Raw genomic sequence first — 20,510 nt, 5'->3', positions numbered from 1 at the left:
AATTAGGAAATGTCTTGCCCATCTATAATGACAATGACATATTGTAGGAATTTCCTTTAGTTTTTCTGGGACTTTGTCCTCCTTTCTTTGTTAAAATCATGGTTACGACTGAAGCCCTTTGACACTCAAAGTGTGACATGGCTTGTCAGGTCACACACTAGTAATGGGCAGTGTTGCATGTGCAATGTGTGTTCTGCTTTGCTGTTCTGCTGACTGACAATCCATGATGTGTGGTGTTAATTGTTTTTCAGGGTCAGCATGCAGCACTGTGCAGTTCAAGGAAGATAATTCAACTCAGTTTCTGAGGCCTTACACCTGAGACCTATACTCCTTATTCCAGAAACCCTGCAGGTCCTCTTTGACACCTGCAACACTGAGAGCAACTCGCAGCTCCTGGAAAGGATTATGCCATTATAGCTGACAACTTGAGCTTCTTCAGCACACAACGGCTACAAGGCAAAGTCAGTCCTGCTTCCCTAACGCGCGGCAGGAACCATGGATGACCCCTATCAAAACAATGTGAACCAGCAGGTGACAGAGGGCGGAGAGTACACCTACACCCAGGATGGAGGAGGTCAGGATGGCTACCCTTACCAGACGGACTACCCTCCGCAGGAGGAGGACGCTCGTAGCGATGCCACTGAAGGGGCAGACGATGACGAACAGATGTATGAGGGAGAGTACCAGGGCATCCCCCACCCCGATGAGATCAAGGAGGCGCGACGAGCAGCTCGGATGGAGGCCAGGAGGAAAGCCCGTCAGGCTGTCCAGGAGGAAGAGGAGGAAGACAACCTGCCAGAGCAATACGAGGCCATCATGGAGGACTGTGGCCATGGGCGCTTCCAATGGATGCTGTTCATCGTGCTGGGCTTGGCGCTGATGGCCGATGGAGTGGACGGCTTCGTGGTGGGATTTGTCCTGCCCAGTGCTGAGAAGGACATGTGCATATCCAATGCTGACAAAGGGTTGCTGGGTAAGTGACAGAAAAGGTGGGTGGGATGGAAAAACTGTGGTCATTGATGTGAGGAGAGTTTTCTGTCGGGTATATGTAGTGCAAACCTTCATAGCTTTTCATTCTGAGATGAAACAACATATCAGAAAACTATTTCATTTGTGAAAAATTATGACCAAGGTTACATTGAGGTGGCATGTGCAGCAGAGGTTGGGGAGGGGAGGGGATGTGTGGTGGTTTTCATTAATCAAAACACTGGATGAATTAAAACTGTGACATGATGACAGTATTAGAGGAAAAGACAGGAGCTCTTACAGGTCATCCATAGCTGCTGAGATATTTCGGTCTGGATCAAAGTTGAACTGACTGATATACCAACACTGCCTTGCAGCTAGCATGGCTAGGAACTGATTTAGCACATTCAGATATACAACCAGAACAGATACAGTATACAGCCTTCTGGAAACCCACAAGAGCAGCTAATTACTATCATCTGTCGAAGAGCTCCACTATTTACCCAGAGAGGAGGAACTCATCAATGAAATGATGCGCTGTTGTGAATTGGCTGATAGAAAATCCTACATTTGGCTCTTGGTGTAAAATGTTTGCAGGCCACTATAGTACTTGGAGGAGACATATCCACTCAGCCATTGGAATAAATCAGGATACAATTTTGCCTCGAAGGAAGGCAAAAATAAATATAGAGTAACGGTCCGTCAGCCATCAGATAAGCTCCACTGATCTTGACACTGATAATGCAAACGTCTGGAAGTTGACCCGACGTGATGGGTGTTTCACCACGTGTTAAGTGTTTAATTATGTTGGATACTAGAAATAAGCACTAAAGACCTTTTTGTTTGAACATATTGTACATTAAGGGCAGTGTTCCCAGTTACCTGTTAACTTCCCCCTCTCTCAAATATTGCACCACAAAAATAAACATAGCATAAACATAGGAATTTGTATGCAGCACAGACACTTCTCAATGGGAAATGTACCTTTAAAACGTCTGTTCTTTGCTTTCTGTGCCGACATCTAAACTGCAAATTAAAGCCTCTCACCTTATTTCCGAGGCCTCGTGTGTAGCCAGACGATGTGGCAGATTGCACATCGCTCATTTCATTTTAACAACAGGCTCCTGGGATGAAGCATTGCAAGAGATTGATGAGGAACCCGGTGGTGATTGTATTCAGTGTGTGTTCCCAGGCTAATATGGAGCATGTTGCAGCAGTCAGAGAGCCTGGCGGCCTGCAGCGCCCGGTGCAGAGCTGTCAGATACGCTTCAGGCCTCTGACAGGCTGTGGTAGCAGGAGGAAGGCCTGGCGAAAATGAAATCACAGCGTCTGTTTGTGCAGAGCGGGTGGGGAGCACAGATCATTGGCTGAGAATATGAAATAGATCTGCAGAATGATGCTGTTTGATTCATGCTCATGCTCTGTTCAGCAGACTCACAGGAGCAGAAATGTGTTTTATCTTAACCTTTGTTGTCGTATGGCAGACAGACTTTCCAAACCTATTGTTAGAAGGAGGATGACGATTGGTGCACTTAGCTTTAAAAGTGGTTTTATTGTTTAATCTATAGAGGGGAAAAAGAGTTTTATAGCGGAAGACACAAGGCTGGTGACAAAGAAGAGAAAGTTCTGGCAGGTGTTAAAACGCCAGCTTGATCTCTGGTTGCAGAGATTTATCCACCAACTATCTCAAGGAAGTTGCCAAATGCACTGCAGCTAATGCATTTCTGGAATAAAAGCCAAACTGCAATTAAAATAATCATGCATAAACAGTAAACTGGCTTGCCTCAGACTGCACTGAAAATGGTAATCCAAAACATCTTTAGTGGATTCGCATTTGATTGTGTGCTGTTTATGCAATGCAGCTGTCAGGAATCATTTCAATCATGCAAAGATGTCTAGGTCTGTGATGCATTTTTCCTTTTGATTGAACTTGACTGATTTTTTCCCTTCCCTGTAGCTTCCCTGCTCATGCAAATTGTCTTTATTTTTATTTTCCCCCTTTGTTATTGTTATATGACATGAAAATACACCACAACTAGAGAGTCCACTCACTGTGAAAATACTCTTTCTAACGCCCTTGTAACTACCACTATCGATATTAACTTAATCAGATAGCATCATTAAAACCAAGAGATGAAATAGTGATGTCGTATGAAACTGCCAATGCTTAAGACGTGTGCACAGGGGTTAGTTGCTGTCTTTTAGTGATTAAAATATCTGATTGTGGGAATTGTTATTACTTTTTAAATGGGATTTGTTATTTTAAATATTCTCAGGTTGCAGCATTGTTAGACAGATTCTTTTGATCAAGTATCAGATGCATGCTTTGCCACTCTTGTGTCTTGCTGTAAATATCAACACTAGTTTAGTTTAGTGATGAATAAAATTTCCACTCCGTAAACTCATGCGATATAATTAGGCTAAGTTTGAACTCAACTAACAGCTGCTGCTACTGGCTCCAGGAGAGCAGTGATATTGTCACAGTCGTGTTAGCCTTGACTCTTGATTGAGTCTCCCGGTGCCCTGAGCAGTCTCTTGTTGAATGAGTTTGGGATGTGCAGCTTGTCGTGTGGAGCACCAGAGCATTTGGATAGTCTCGTCGTAATCCATGGGGAAGGTGCACACTATGGCTCCACGTGCTGTTAAGCTGCTTAGTCCCTCTGTAATTAGGGCTGTGTGTAGTAAAAACACAGAGGAGGCAGGAGGTGTGGGCCTAAAGGTTTAAACAACACAGTGAAGAGGATGGATAAGGTTGTAGGTTTCAGACCTTACACCAACAACAGGGGAGAGCGTATTACTCTCCCCAGAGACATAAAAAGGAAGTCCATAATCTTTATTGTCTCCTTGGTGCAGTAATGGGCAGCACAGTTGGTCACTGTTACGGGCTGTTGCGTTACAACAAAAAGAAATAGAAGACTAGACTACCTGTCAACTGCATGCTGAGATACACTCCCGACTGCTGTGACTCGGAGTGGGAAACTACAGGGAAAATTAGGAGCAAAATGAGCTTTGCAGTGATCAAACATCATCAGTCACGATTCAGTGATGAGACGAAATTGTTCAAAAGCAACTGGCAACATGAGCAACACTGAAGCTGAAAGCAGATAAAACAATGTAGTGGAGTTGGAAGTGGAGCATCACGTAAAAAAAACAAACAGCAACCTTTATTCTGTAAAGGCCGTTATCAGTGGAGTTGTAATGCCTTGGACTGTCTGTGATACTTGATGATATGAGCACAAAATGTTGATCGGTGCACCACACACTGAATTACAGCAGGAAGTGTGATTTCTGGCTCCCTCTCTGTTCATAACAGTGTAAAGACAGCCCCCTTGTGGTCAACACAAGTATTGACCTTTAGTCACAACCATTCATTTCAGAGATGTTTGTGTGTATACCTGTGGAGCCTGCACTTGTGAGTCACACACAAGTATGCACCAACAGGTCGAATGTTGTAAAGTGTCGTCACTGTTTCTGTTTGTGTGTGTATTTACAGGTTTGCTGGTGTACGTGGCCATGATGGTTGGGGCCTTGGTGTGGGGGGGTCTATGCGATAAGATGGGGAGGAGGAAGTGTCTGATCTACGTGCTCAGTATCGACCTGATCTTCTCCTTCCTGTCCTGCTTCGCCCAGGGCTACGGCTTCTTCCTCTTCTTCAGGTTCTGCTCAGGCTTCGGGTGAGACGACTTTACATTTGTGTTCACATTTCCATTTGCCAAGCCTCGCTTGGACAAAAGAAACTCGGCAGGCCTTTTATACTGCCAGACCTTTTGCCATAAATTATGCTTTTAGTGAAAATAACTATGTCTGTAACATTTGGTGGGCAAAGCACACCCATGTTTGTATTCAGTAGTTGTTGTTCCTCCAAAGTAAGATACCTGACATTTAAGTAAGACGAGTTTTAGATGGTCCTTCCATTAAAACAACATAGAGGGCGAGAGGACATCATTCAAACATGGGCTTACTTGTTAGTTTGTTTTCCTCATTAAAATATCACATTTACATTTCACAGTCTATTTCTCTCTTTAATCTTACATTTGCATTTGGAGGCATTTTGAAATTAGTCAGACACATTACTACATGATGTTCTACCCAACAAACAAGGGATATCTTTCTGCTTTACTGTTGCACATCTCCAGGCCTTAAAGAGTTAAAGCCTGTTGACAACTGGTGTTTCTCAGTGCTTCATTACGAGCTGGCTCTGTACTAGAGGACTATATTGGGTAATTGGTGGAAAGTAATTGTTATCCTAATAAAAAGCAAGATCATTATTTATGTCTCACCGAACCTCACTCTTAAGTTTGTGCTACATTCTTTAGTATTATTTAGTAAAAGTAGCCTAATTCAAGTCAGATGTATAGAATTACATACCAACCATGTGCTGCATGTTGACACACAGTGCATCACCACACAGGCTCATATTGATGATAACAGCTCAAAAACACTGTGCAAGGAGAAATGTGTGTATTTACCTTAACAGAGCCTTCCTTTATTACACTAATTAAAAGAAGAGAACAATGATCTTTGCTTGTGTTTAATTTGACTTTTATTGTTGTATTCCTGCTGTCGCTAGCACCTTGGGGTGAAGCTTTTCCCGAGCACAGATTGCTTTTTGCAACTTTCAAAGACACATTTCTTTTGATAATGATTGCAGCCTGAGTGTACCCAGACCTGCAATATTGATTGCTTGAGCTTTTTGCTAAGCCAAAAGAATACAAGGTCACCGTCATTAAACATTCAGCTGTTGCTGATTCACTGTGATAATGAACCCCATGTTAGTCATTAACACTCACATCTACATCTGCACCCATTTTGCTGGCTTCACAAAACACAAAGAGACAGCAGACTCCACACCCCCATTTAAAGAGATTAACAATCATAATAAAAAACTGAGGAATCTGCAAAAATGCCAACCCTTGTCTTAAACATATTATAGCTGTGTTCTCCAAATGTCATTTCTCAGCTTCACTTGCGGTATTTGTTTCTTTATCCATTTTTATAGTCTGTTTAAACTTGTGTAAATCTCTTGCATATGATATCAAATCTATTTCAAAGGGTGAAATATCACGTTAGAATAAAACATTTGTACTGTTATTGTGTCCTGTCAGCAGGCTCCTGCTATTTAACTTTCAATCTCACATGAACAATTTCTTTCCCCATATCCTCTACCTAATTTCCCAGCCTGGTCAGTCCCGGCGTCATATGAGAGCTCTCTCAGCAAGCCACAAAATATTCAGTTGTAACAATAAATTCTTCATTATATGACAAAATGAATTTTGTTGTAATGTCTTGAGCCAATTCCAGCCAACACTTTTACATGTGTGGGCACTTTATTCACCAGCTAATCTAATGTGGATGTCTTTGGAGGTGAGCCATGCAAGCACAGACTCCACACAGGCGACAGTGCAAACCACTGTACTAATGTGCCGCTCAACTATTGTAACGGCATGCAATTTTGAGTAGGCTATATAAAATGGATGCGTAAATTGAAGGGATCATAGTAAATGTTCCTTTAAATTTTCAGAAAATGATGAACAAGCTCTCCAAAAAAAGAAAGAAAAGAATAATTTTTTTGAGGACATCTTGTGATTCCCCCTCCAGAATTGGTGGCTCCATCCCAATAGTGTACACCTACTTCACTGAGTTCCTGCAGATGGATAAACGTGGGGAACATCTGAGCTGGCTCTGCATGTTCTGGATGCTGGGAGGCCTGTACGCCTCCTTCACTGCCTGGGGAATCATCCCTCACTATGGTAACACACACACACAGACACACACACACAGAGACACACACTAACACCATACATACTTACTTACAGTACATGTATAGAAATTAGATGCACAAACACTCAGATATCCTGTAAATAAACTGTCAGAAGACAGAGTTGATATAATATTTATCTGATTATGATTAAAATTCAAACAGCTGCAGGAGCACTCTGAAATGCAGGATGTTTTTCTTCACTCTGCATTAACATCAGCATGTGGTTAAATTATTTTCTTAGTTCCTCTTTGTGGTTGCTAATATGCTGCATTTTAAGAAGTTATCTCTGCGGTTGCTTGCTAGATATAAATAATTCACATTATAACAACTGAACATCTTGGCAGCATCAAGACTAGAAAAATAATTTTCCAAGTCTCCAAAACAAAGCCACGGTTGACTGTGTGCTTGCTGTCAACTTTTTAATCAATGTAATCTTTCAAATGCAAATGACTTATGCAAAAAAGGAGAGACTGGTGCATAAAATAAGTTTTGTATATAGAAAATATGATAAAGATGCATTTTTGTGTTTTGTTACACAACACTAATTCTGCGCTTTGGACTGTGAGCACACAAACTACACACAAGGATGGATTCTTGATATATTAACCTGTTCTCTGCTGGGTGGTGTCTAGGCTGGGGCTTTGCCATTGGAACAGAATTCCAGATCCACAGCTGGAGACTGTTTATCCTGGTGTGTCTCTTCCCTGCGCTGGCTGCACTCGTCGGAGTCGTCTTCATGCCGGAGAGCCCTCGTTTCCTCCTGGAGGTTAGACAACGTAACCTCTGAAAAATAAAAGCCAGTGGAATATAAGCACTGTATTCTAATTAATTACAATATTCCACTGTATGGTATTACACATCAAGCAGTTGTTTGTTAAAAAAAGAAAAAGAAAGTTGAGTCATCAGTCACCAGAGCAACATCCCACTGCAGTGCAAAGGTAGCGAACGGCTGCTAAGGCATCACCAGAATACCACCCACCCCTGCCTCTCGTCCAGGACATTGTCAGACCTTTAACCACATGTGGTATTGTATTTGTATGTTACTGCTCCAACGTGCTCATATCACACACCCCCAAATAATCACACATTCCCCCCTCTGATAAGAGACAGACGCCATGGGAATATTGTTACTCAGCTGATTATCAGGCTCTTGTGCATGTGGGGAAAAAACAGTCATCAAATTGAAACCTATAATTGCTCTATAGAGGTTTAACAGACCACATTCACATTTTACAGTTTGTTGTATGTGATTTTTGTTTTGCAGAATGCCCGACATGATGAGGCCTGGATGATCCTGCGACAAGTTCATGACACCAACTGGAAGGCCAAGGGGGAGCCAGAGAGAGTCTTCACTGTAAGTCTCTGAATCTGAATACTGTGCATTAGTCCACACAGAAACACATGTGCAGGAACTGAGGCTTAAAACAAACTCTGTAACTTGGTGATGTCACAGCAACACAGTAGTCATCACTCTCAGATTTGTTTTCTCTGAGCACCTGAATGCTGCTACATTTTTATTGGATCACTCAGAAAGCAGAAGATCTGTTGTTACTAGAGCTCCAGAGAGAAACCTGAGAGAGAGGATGTGAAACTACACTGAGAGAGTTTTTGGGTCTTAGAACAAAAATATATGGATGTAAAACCCGGGGAAAGTGAAAAATATGAGATCTTCAATAAAACTTTGAAATGCCAGCTTACACAGCTTGATTTGTGGCTGTGGTTGTGAGTAGTAAAGATCTCACATCTCACGTTGTGACTCAACATGGCTGGAAACACAGCTGTCACTAATAACATTAATCTTCCAAGTGTAAGCCATGACAGTAAATAAGCACCCACCATATAGCATCAATAGCATAAGTGTAATTAATGACACTAATGTTACTACAGCTACATCACTGTCACAGCTCACGGAGGCACTGTGAATGTAGCTGTCATTAGTGTTATTCATTACACCCGTGCTTTTCCCGCTGTGATGAATGTCTGCTTTGACAAAATAAGTGTTACATGAAAAACCTATTTATGAGGTTTTCAAATTTGAAATTGGGAGCTGCTTTTCAAAGTCAGAGACTAATATATTGTATGTCTGTGCCCTCCGAGCATGAGGGCTTATTAACACGTGAATTTCCTGTTAATAACATCACACCATAATGTACTTTTGTGCGTATGTGATCATTTTAACCCATGGTGAAGAAAAAGACAAGAGTACAAGAGACACAAAACCTATAAAATATTTGATAAATATTTGATGAGTAGGAAATAAAAAGGAGATTGACAGATGAATTCAATTAATACTGGTGCAAATGTTACACAGTTGTCCTGGTGAAGACAGCTTGCAACTTGCTAGTGTATATAAAATACTAATTGATGTTTTCATTTTGTTTTCTAATATCTACCAGGTTTTCATTACCCGTGTTTAAATTGTTCAAAAGAAAGAATGAATTTCTGTGGACACTTAATCATCTGTAGAATATATAAATAAAGACGAGCAAACGAGAAACATAACAATGCAACTTTTTTTTGGGTTGTAATGAAAAAACTAAATGGAGTTTAGTCTGTGAATCAGAGTGGTGAATACAAATGAAGAAGAGTGTTTTGGATGTGTCACCTGATCCCATCCCCCATCTCTCTGCGAAGGTGACCAACATCAAGACCCCTCAGACTCAGGAGGACGAGTTCATAGAGATCCAGAGTGACACCGGCACCGCCTTCCAGCGCTGGACCGTCAGACATGTGACCATGCTGCAACAGGTCTACAAACCTCTCCCACACTAATCTGCAATTAGAATAGAGGCTTTGCAGTGCACTGGATATCACACCTCTCTATCCCTTTGTTTTCATGCAGTGATTACATGTTATCCTGTCTCTCCATATTCCAGGTGATGGCTAACATAATGTCATTATCAGCTCCAGAGCTCAGACTTCAGGGCCTCTTCCTGGTTATTGTCTGGTTCTGTTTGGCATTCAGGTAAAAATATACTCCTTAACATTGAGGATGAGATTTGTGCATTTTTCCTTAGCTGGAAGATTTACAAAACAGTGGAGATTTAAAAATTCTCTGAGGCAGAGCGATTCAGCAGATAGTTCACTGATAAAATTGGACGTGTATAAACTAAACAAAAAACATTTTTTCTTTGTGTATCAGCTACCATGGACTGGGTGTATGGTTCCCTGATATGATCAAATACATGCAGTACGAGGAATACGAGTCCAAGGTCCGAGTTTTCCACCGGGAACGGGTCGAACGTTTCCACTTCAACTTCTCTCTGGTCAACCAGATCCACCGTGAGGGAGAGTACATCCATGACAAGTAGGCACAACACTCCCACTTTCACAACTCACATTTTTTTGTTTCACTACTTTTCAATTTCATTTATTTCTATTCATTCAGGTTTGCAGAGATCGAGATCAGGTCTGTGAAGTTCGAGGATACTCTGTTTGAGAACTGCTACTTTGAGGACGTCAGGTCAACCAACACCTTCTTTGAAAACTGCACCATCAAGAACACTGTGTTCTATAACACAGGTACCTTACAGACTTAATCAATGTTTATGGTACTTACACGTGAAGACCCACGAACTGAACTCATTAATAGTATTACTACTGTTTACTTCTTAACGTTTTCTGTTTCACATCCCTCTGTTCTCTCCAGACCTCTGGCAGGAAAAGTTCAAAGACTGTCGAATGGAGAACACCACCTTCCTCCACCCAAAGAAAGGCTGTCACATCAACTTCCAGGAGGAGAACGACATAGTCATCTACATGGTCAGCTTCCTGGGCAGTTTGGCTGTGTTGCCTGGCAACATCATCTCTGCATTATTCATGGACAAGATAGGAAGGATCAGAATAATAGGTGAGATCAGCAGAACCTGCCAATACAGAATAAGTAACCTTGGGCCGGTGCATTTTTCAGTGGTTTTTACTATATCTATCTATCTATCTATCTATCTATCTATCTATCTATCTATCTATCTATCTATCTATCTATCTATCTATCTATCTATCTATCTATCTATCTATCTATCTATCTATCTATCTATCTATATCTGTATCTATCTATCTATCTATGTTTGCAGGCGGTTCTATGCTGGCATCATCTGCCTGTACTTTCCTGCTGCTGCTAAGTTTCAGTCAAGGTGCTGTAATATGTTGGCAGTGTCTTTTCTACGGCGCCAGTGTGGCGGCCTGGAATGGACTGGAAGTCATTTCTGTCGAACTCTACCCCTCCTCTAAAAGGTACAGTCCAACTCCATCCCTCTGGGCTAAAACATCAACGTCATCCTTCATCACCATCAATGTTACAACCACTGCACTCTTACTAACACTGTAGGTACAAATGACAATGCTGAATATAACACAACCAGTCTCATCAGGTTAAAACATGGCCCTTAGCTACTGTTGCTTCACCTGCCAAGCTTTGGGCCTGTGTTTACATTGATTACAGGGGCAGGTTTAGGTAATATCTTTTTTTACATAATTAATCATTTTAAAGAATTTCTAAATTTCTTTGAACGATCCTTGATTTCACACAGCAGTAGACAAAAGTAGACGCATTTTCATGGACCAAACAGTCTCTTTTACTATTAGCTTTACAAGTTTGGTCAAAACTTTCCTTTTAGGTTTACTTGTTTTAAAAATGAAAACTCTGTCTTTTTCTATGATATCCTGATAAAAGACAGAGGCTAAAGCTGGAAGCCCCGAGCAAAAGGTCGCAATCTTCAGCCTCATGATGAAGTTGTTGGACGGAGACCAGCTGTTTTGTACTACCAGCTAATGACTAGTTAGCCCTACAGACAGTAGCCTACAGTATGATGACAGTAAATAAGTGTATTAACTGACTATTGATTAGTCTTGACTTAGCCCTATTTGGATGTTCACTTTTATCTTTACTAAAGAGCTGGCTTCCACTAGGAGGCACCTGCACAGTTGCAGTAGTGAATGGCTCTTTTTATAATGTAGACTTAAAGAAAGTGAAGTCGTGTCTTCTTTTTATAATGTAACCATATAATAGGATGGCTGGCTCACATATGCTACATCAGTGCCACCACTTTGGATGATAGCTAAGTAGCTTGACAAGATAATGTTTACAGCTAACACTGCAGCAGATAAAGGTAGCCTACTGTTTGATCTTGTCTGTACACTGCCCGTCGCTCTTATCACTTCCTCACAGTCACAATCTTTATCTTTGTCTGTCTTCCACAGAGGGACAGCGTTTGGTATCCTGAACGGGATCTGTAAGTTTGCGGCCATTATCGCCAGCTTCATCTTCGCAGCCTTCATCGGCATCACTAAGATCATCCCCATCTTCCTGGCCTTTGCTGCCCTCGTCTGCGGAGGTCTGGTGGCTCTCAAGCTGCCCGAGACCCGGGAGAAAATCCTGTCTTGAAAGGCCAAACTCCTACAGCCTCCAGGCCCCAAACACAGTGTGGCTATGTAGGGGTGGGTGGGAAGAGTTATCAGCTTAAACTGAAAGGAAAAGACAAGGAAAGAAAAGGCCATGCTGTGCTAGCTGTGTTTATGAGTCTGTCACAGTGATTTGATTAAAAATGTTGAAAACCTGTTTGGTTGCCTATGGACCTGTGGTTGCTTTCTGTTCCCTCTGTGAGCTCCTCAGGCTGTCCAGCTTTTCTGACAACATCATATGAATCTAGTGTTTTGTCATTTCCTTTTTATCATTTACTGCCCACCCTCTACTCACACACACACACACACATACACACACAGTGTAGCAACATTTGTTTTCTTGGTTTGTGTAAAAGAAAGATTATTAAGAGATGAAAATGTATCTGTACTTGAAAGGTGATGTAGTTCATGTTACCATGTTGTGCTTTGATTTCATTCCCTGCTGGAAAAAAAAAAGGAAAGACAGTGGTGTGCAAGTTGGAGTCATGATTTTAACTGGATTTGAAGCCTGTTGTATTAACTGCTGAGGCTCAGCAGCAATATCACTATTGGTGTTGTTCAGAGAAAACACCTCTTTCATTCACCCAGTATTTATAATCTGCACTGTCCTGTGGTATCTAGTCTTCTTTAGTACACATTATTACTTGGTTGGTTCTCTAGACATAAACCTGGATTGACCATTTTATTAAATGTAGGAGATTGTTTTTTTTGTTTTGTTTTGTTTTTTGTTTTTTTAACCAGATCCACTTCTGTTCATTTCTTCCACTTGATCCAAATCCAAACTGAGCAGCCAAACTGGATTTTCCTCCTGTTTGTCGTCTTGTCTTCCACTCTGAGACGTCGTGTCTGTCCTTAACTGTAGAGCTGTGTTCTGTAGGTGGTGATAACGTAGAAGCAGAGTCCTATCCGTCACATCTTGCCATGACAAAAGTGTAAGAAATTGTTCTGTTTGTTTATTGAATTATTTTTTCGTCTTTTTTCTAAAAAAGAGAATGACAAATGTAAGACTAGATGTTTTGATATGATGCTCTTAATATAACGTTCTGATGAAGAACTATTTTACAGAACCTGCTGCATTTCTGACAACACGTGTCAAGATTTCTAAGGAGCATGTTACTTTTTTGGCATGACTGAGCTGTGTGTGCGTGTGTGTGGTTGTTATCCACATGTCTGTGAATTTACTGAAACACAATAGTCTGATTACCAATACTATGTTTGTTGTTGTACATATTGTAGACCTGTGTATATTAGTTGTAAAATAGTAGCTCCATCATGACTTGAATAAAGCTGAGGGCTCGTGATCCTTTTTTCTCTGGTTAATAACTGTTGCAGAATCTGTGTTGACCATATGAAACTAGTTGTGAACACTGTGAATGTTTGTGTGATTTTAAGTAAGACTTTGACATTTCGGGAAATGCAAGAGTGAAATTAGAAACAACAGCGCATTAGCTTGGCTTAGCATACAATTTAAACAACTTGCCAGGCTCTGTCTAATAACATTTGCTTACCAAGTCAATGCCAATTCACCCTCGGAGGCATGGACTGACCTTTGAGCTAAATTGGTTTCAGCTTGAGTGAAAGGTGTCTGAGTATACTAGAGCTTTAAGACTCTGCTTCACTAACACACAAGGGGCCAGAGTAAAATATCAGAGAGAGCTTAAGACTGTATATAAGTTGACAGTCATCTTTCTTAAGGCTCAGGCTACATTACATTCCCAGCAAACATGCCTAATTGTGGACATGCAAAGAGATGAGTCCTCTGCCTACAGCAGTTTTGCACTTTTTGGGGCCCATTGTTGGCCAATTCTTCTTAGTCTGGGAAGCCCACACTCAGCCCACACTGTATGCATGTGCAACTTCTGGCCCCCGCAGGCCCCAAACTCTAGGCCCAATATGTGCCCCTCATTTCATGCAGGAAATAAGGCAATGGGCTGCCCAATTTTCTGTCCACACTTTTACCTTTGAATAGACCCAGGCTTGCTGTGCTAGGCTAAGCTCACTGGCAGCTGGCTGAGGCTACATTTAATACACAAATATCTCTGCAATGTGACCTGACAACTTTAAATACACATAATGAGTGAAATAAAACCACAGCAGATGTGTTGGTGGTGCTGAGGAAACGTAAAGATGTCAGAGCAGGTTAAGCAGAAAACATTTCACACTGTGTCCACATACAGAGAGCTTAACAGATGGAAAAGGTTTGAATGGTCAATGATGATATGAATATATAAACATAAATACGGTCCATTTACCATTTACCAGCATAACTGTTCCCATGTCGGTAGCAGCTGTGTGTGTTGGGGAGGGGTGAGGGGATGGGAGCGAGTGGGGGGTTGTAAGTAAGGAGCCCTTGTGAAAACATGGCAGTATAAGTGTGAGCAAGTGCCGGTAGTAGGAGGATGTGTTTACTCTGGCAGAGGTGTGAAAGACACTGCTGATCTGTCCACCAGGTTTATCTGGATGTCAGGCTGTAGAGGTCGGCAAACACAAGGCTTTGTGTTTTCTCTGGAATTAATATTTCAGTTTCACCTCATTTGACTTCAGTTAGAGTGAGACTTGACCAATCACTGTTGCTTTCATTAATTACAGTTTTACCATAAAAAGAAAAGCACAGTTAATATTCTCACCAGGTCAGCTGTCAGCTCTTATTTTCTTGCTCTGATGAGATGATTACATTTATTTCATTTATTACGTCTATTTTGTTGTGTTGTGTAACCCTGTTATGTCACTCTGTGAATGTCAGTCTCCAACAATTAGATGAAATTTACTGTCCACCTCTGGCTGACCCCTCTGGTACCAGCGATGTTTCACACCTAGGGTGCAGAATCTATCCCCCTCACCTGCCACCTCACTCTTCAGCTGACATGGATACACACACACACACACACACACACACACACACACACACACACACACACACACACACACACACACACACACACACACACATACTGGAGTTCTATACATGGCTACTACACACCCCAGATAAAACTAATGGACAATAAACTGATGCAGCACCAAGAACTTAGATTTTACTTTTATTTGTCATGGTTGGGGTTTGAGTGTAAACTACATTAGCTGGTACACGAAGGAGTGTTGGTTGTCTTCATCAAGGTTATCCCTCTGGTACACTCTTGTCCGATATAATATCCATTAAGCAACATTTTCTGTTAGATTGTACCTGCGTATTCCAAAGCAGCTGTTTGACTTTAAAAAGTCTCTTTGTCTCTGTGAGGGGTTTTACCTTATAGTAGTGATTAGTGATCAAGGTGATCCTTCCACTGTCAGGACTCCTGGGAAACTCAGCAGACATTAAATCTTGCTGGAAGAAATTCACGAACTGTTCTCAAGGGGAGCTCCATGAATCTAATACTTCAAAGTCTGTTTAAAGGGGAGTACTCATGCATATGTGAAAGGGGTTGTATAAAGCTTTACGTGACAGCATAGTAAAAGTCTGATAAAATGCCTCTCTTTAAATGCATGGTGACTACATTACCCACAATGCAACCTGACGGCTGACAACTTTGATTTACAACCTGATCTGCCCCAGTCATGGATCTATTATGTGAACATGGCCCCAGTGCGGTGAGCTGGTCCGCCATCTTGGAACACTGGGTACAGCAACCACCACATGGACGAACCACATGACTTCGACATAATGAACAAACAAAACAAAACAACAAAACAAAACTGATCATATGTGAAATAATTGTCATAAAAGAAAAATACTGACCTCAGATCAGTTATTATCCCAAACTTGCTCTTTTATGGAAAATGTCCTAGCTTTGTATGACTTTTCCAGAAATCTAGACAGTTCAGGCCCTAATAAATTGTTATTTCTGAAATATATTATTCACATTATGTATTACATACTTAGACTTTGCATTGTTTTGTTTTTGCTCTCATTGCTCAGTTGCTTCGGCAATGTAAACATCTGTTTCCCATGCCAATAAAGCCTCTTAGGATTGAATATTATACAGATAGATTATTGCAAGCCAGACACAGGTCAAATGGTGAAAATCAACTCAACTCTAATATTGTTTGTCCTAGTTGTTTTGCCATATAAACAATGTTAAACTTAACTTGAATTTGGTTCGCGGTGGTTGCAATACCATGCTGTCCAAGACGACCAAAACTTGTTTAAATCACTAAATGTTAGTTTACCTATAGTGAAGAATATATAAGAGCCCTTACTGAGGTATACAACAATAAGTTCAAATTGAAAGTCTAAAAGATTTAAGACTGAGCAATTTGTTTCTTAAATTTATCTTTATTATTCTCTGCTTTCATACTGATTTCCTGGCTGTATATATTTTTTCATCTTTTCTTTCAGACTGCCACTACTAAATTGAACGCCTCCTGTATTGTTTTACTCTCCTTGATACATTTCTACTTTACATGGTCGGATTTCACTTCTTTCTTCCAATCATTTTTCTTTCTTTGTAAAACTATTTGCTGCGGTGGCAGCCCAATTTCCCCACAGAAGTTGTTTAAATTTGATTTTATTCCAAGCAGAGGGAGCACACTGGAGGTCGTGGTGAGGTTGATGGACATGGGAGGCCCAGACAGGTGGCAGGCAGCCCAGCCTCAAAGCCTGCTGTGGGTGGGCATCCACCCAGAGGTGCCAAACTCGCAGCCAGGCTCCCACAGCCTCACCTCGGTCAGGGTAACCGGCAGGGTCGCACAGCGGGTTCAGCCCCAGTTCACCCTGCCCTCAGCCTGACACAGCACATATTTTTACATTATTTTGTTTAGAGTGTCATGTATTTTATTCCGAGCTGTCAGTTATATTATCCATCTTATACACGTTACCACCACCTCTCATTATTTAGCCTGTTTTTCATAATTTAAGGTCCCTGGAGCATGCAGGACTGCAGTGTTCTGGTCAAAGATAATGAAGTGTCAAAAATGAAGGACAAGATCCATAAATAGGCAAGCAGCATTTTAGATTTCAGTTTTGTGTTTCTTCTGCTTATTTAATTTAGTTTTTTTTTTTTTTAGTTATCTACATCACCGCAAGCCAGTTCTCCATCAGGGAGGATAATACTTTGACTCTAAGCCAACCACAAAGTGCTGATGCTTCATGGAAACTGAGCTGAGGAAACAGAATCGTCCCCTGCATTGAATTGAAGGGTTGGGGTTTAGGACAGGTCTGATGTTCAGATGATTTAATAAACAACATACTCCAAGAAAAATTACAGAAATAATAGATTGGCTCATATCTCAAAAGACACAGATACACTAACTCAGCATCCATTCGGGCATGCTGATTGGTTTGTGTATGGCTCGTGGAAGATTTTAAGAAGAGAGGGGAGATGGGGACAGAGAGGGTTCGCAGTGCATTCCTGGTTCTCACAGCTTAGGTGTGAAGTGACGCCTCCAGACTCATCAGTTCTCATCAGTGTGAAACCATCACACCTCTACTTTAACTGGATAATCCAACTCATTATGCTTCATTAACCTCAGCGTATTTACAGTTACCTTTTAGCCTTGTGGGACACAGGTTTTGTATCCAGAACAAACATGGAGCAGGAGCTGCAGTATACAGTAAGATGAGCTTCGAGATAAAGAAAATGGGCACCGAGATGACAGCTGACACCCGAGTTGCTGTGACTATAAAATGATGGCGCTGGTGAGAAATGGTGGGATATAAAGCGGAGAAGATCAAGAGAGGGGTAGAAATCACCGCTGTCAGGTTCAAGGTTGGAGTGAGGTGAGGAGGAAGAAGAAAGGAGTGAGGACAGGATCATGCCTACTCTCTGAATGATCAGAAAACTCCCGACTTCTAAGGCACGGACATGATGGTGTTGGCCTATATTTTTTAACTCTGGGAGCCTCAGTGCTTTGCTTCGCCAGTTGAAGCAGCATTATGTTCTGGTCAGAATAAAACTGTGCAATATAAATTACATATATTCTAACATCCCATGTGTAGGGACTCTTTACGTAATCCTTCTATTATACAAGCACAACATGTACAGGGTGCAACCCTAAGCCTCTACATGCAGTCAAATCTGAACTATTGACACTGATTCCACATAGACTGAAAACATTTTTTATATTAATAAAAAGTTTTATACTTTCAAGTTTTTAGGCCTTCTCACTCAGACTCATTTAGATTTTTTTTTAAATTTAATTACAATGGTACATATTACAGTAACAATCTATTTTTATAGCGTCATTACAAATTGCAGTAATGTTTGAGAGACTGAGACTCTAAAATATGCTATAAGATAACCTTTACAGAGTGTAATGAGTTTGTTTGATTACCATTATTTATGCATTTTTATGTTGTAGTTTGTTGCTGCAGGGAATTCCTTTATAGCAATGCATTATGTTTTAAACTGTATGTTTGTATGTAACATGTGAATCTGGATAAGTAGCCTTGTCACGTGTCAGGTGAAGAAAATTATGAAGTACATAGTGTCAGTACATCACCAGTACAATAAATATCAATGTAGTGTGTGTGTGTGTGTGTGTGTGTGTGTGTGTGTGTGTGTGTGTGTGTGTGTGTGTGTGTGTGTGTGTGTGTGTGTGTGTGTGTGTGTGTGTTGTTATAATATATTGATATTTATTGGGTGATAATTGAATAATTGATCCAAAAATGGTCCTTTATTGTGAACATTGTGAGTTGTTAAGTTGTTAATAGTTGTCCTGACATAAGTGATGCTAAGGTTTAATTTAGGATGCAATCCTTTGCAAAATCACATAATGTGAATGTGCAACAGATCTCTTCCTAGTCACATGTTAAACCTGCAGCCGCTGAAAGCCGTGACTCAGTGTACAGGCACCTTTCTCTGAATGTGTTTATCGCTGGTTTATTTTTGCAGTGTATAGCTTCTTTACGCCTCCGTGTTATGATGTTTCGTTGGCTGACCAGATTTTAGGCAGCAGTGTAAAAAAAAAAGTGAATGCAAGATCATTGAAAACAAACCCTGTCGGTTCAACATGTGCAAAATACATCTGAGTGGAAAAAACCCCAAAAAGTAAAAACTGTTTATTGTTTTGAGCAGGAGTCAAAATTCACACTTCCACTCCTGTAGCTGAACTTTCCCAGACTCAGAGGGAGAGATACAGAGACAGGGTCTCAGTGAGGGAGTGTGTGTGTGTGTGTGTGTGTTTTCAGGGGCAGTGGCTTCTGCTTTGGACACTGATGGTTTGTGAGAATCTGCGGAGGTGTCACTTAACACCTCTGTGGCCTGGCCTGGACTTATAAACCAGTGCGAGGGAGCAGGGCAGCAGTCACAGCCTCCCAGTCTCTCCAGTCAGACCACTGAGTTCCTCCACACAACATGGATACCTCCTCAGTCTCTCTGCTCAACTATGGCCTGCAGTACCAGTGGTTTTCGGACTCAGAGCTCTCCAGCATTTCCTCTACAGAAACACTGTCCCCTGTCCACTCTATGGACTCCAGCCTGTCTCCTTCCTACCAGCGGCCTCCACAGTCCACCCCTAAGGCTTCTAAAACCGGATATTCCCAGAGCCTCAAATCTTCAACTTTCTCCTTGTCTGGACGTGGCCGGAAGTCAGGCCGAGCCACCCGGATCCGCAGCAAACAGAGGGAGAGTGCCAGCGAGAAGGAGAAGCTGAGGATGAGGGATCTGACCAAGGCTCTGCATCATCTCAGGTCCTACCTCCCGCCCTCGGTGGCCCCCGCCGGACAGACTCTGACAAAGATCGAGACCCTCCGCCTCACTATCCGCTACATCTCCTACCTGTCAGCGCAGCTGGGCCTCAGTGAAGAAGTGCTGTTTCAGCGAAGGGAGCAAGGAGACACCTCGGCCAGCGACACCTCCTCGCCTGACATCCTCAGTTACTTTCAGCACGGCTCTTTAGGCGGTCAGGAGACCCAACTCCAGAACCAGAACCTGAACCTGAACCAAAACCTGTACCCATCCCAGTGTCACAACCAGAACAGCGGTCTGCTGCAGTCTGGGAGCTGTAGTTTTGGAGTGGATCAGTACAATAAACAGTACAGTGAAGCTCCTCAGGGAGATATCAACATTGACACCATCATGCAGTCAGCTGTAACAACACAGCCCTCCTGTCAGGTATGTGGACATTTACTCATTGATATTACTAAAGTCATTCCTCATGTAAAATCTCACATTTAGCATCAGTTTGTACAACATGCTTATACATTTCCTGTTGTTTTCTTTTTTTAAACAGATGTGTGGCAAAGATTTCTGCATCCCGCTGGTTCCCAGAGAGTACTGGGGTTAAACACTCCAACACTGCGTGATCATCGTCCAACAACAGACACAAACTACTTCACTGTTTTTACTGCCTCACTGTGAATCAAGTAACTTATTTAAAATATATATGCTATTCTACAATTTTATTTATTTTGTCCTATGAAATGTTCCTTGTAAATATTGATATGTCT

At 41.6% G+C, this 20,510-nt stretch overlaps 2 protein-coding genes across 2 annotated transcripts; both read left to right on the top strand.

Moving 5' to 3' along the window:
* Nucleotides 1–495: 495 nt before the first annotated feature.
* On the top strand, nucleotides 496–12,110 carry sv2ba (synaptic vesicle glycoprotein 2Ba; the record flags this gene model as incomplete). Its single annotated transcript, XM_083994144.1, has 12 exons — nucleotides 496–973; nucleotides 4,460–4,640; nucleotides 6,565–6,716; nucleotides 7,360–7,493; nucleotides 7,992–8,081; nucleotides 9,362–9,475; nucleotides 9,604–9,692; nucleotides 9,870–10,034; nucleotides 10,116–10,249; nucleotides 10,377–10,577; nucleotides 10,801–10,960; nucleotides 11,927–12,110. The coding sequence occupies 12 exons, from the start codon at nucleotides 496–498 to the stop codon at nucleotides 12,108–12,110; spliced, it is 2,082 nt and encodes a 693-aa protein (XP_083850270.1).
* A 7,306-nt stretch (nucleotides 12,111–19,416) lies between these two features.
* Nucleotides 19,417–20,238, top strand: LOC311008132 (uncharacterized protein; the record flags this gene model as incomplete). Its single annotated transcript, XM_084001568.1, has 1 exon — nucleotides 19,417–20,238. The coding sequence occupies one exon, from the start codon at nucleotides 19,417–19,419 to the stop codon at nucleotides 20,236–20,238; it is 822 nt and encodes a 273-aa protein (XP_083857694.1).
* Nucleotides 20,239–20,510: the final 272 nt, after the last annotated feature.

The sequence above is a fragment of the Trachurus trachurus genome, assembly GCF_905171665.1.
Source record: "Trachurus trachurus genome assembly, chromosome: 3".
In the NCBI taxonomy this organism is placed as follows: Eukaryota; Metazoa; Chordata; class Actinopteri; order Carangiformes; family Carangidae; genus Trachurus; species Trachurus trachurus.
This window is presented reverse-complemented; position numbering and strand designations above follow the sequence as displayed.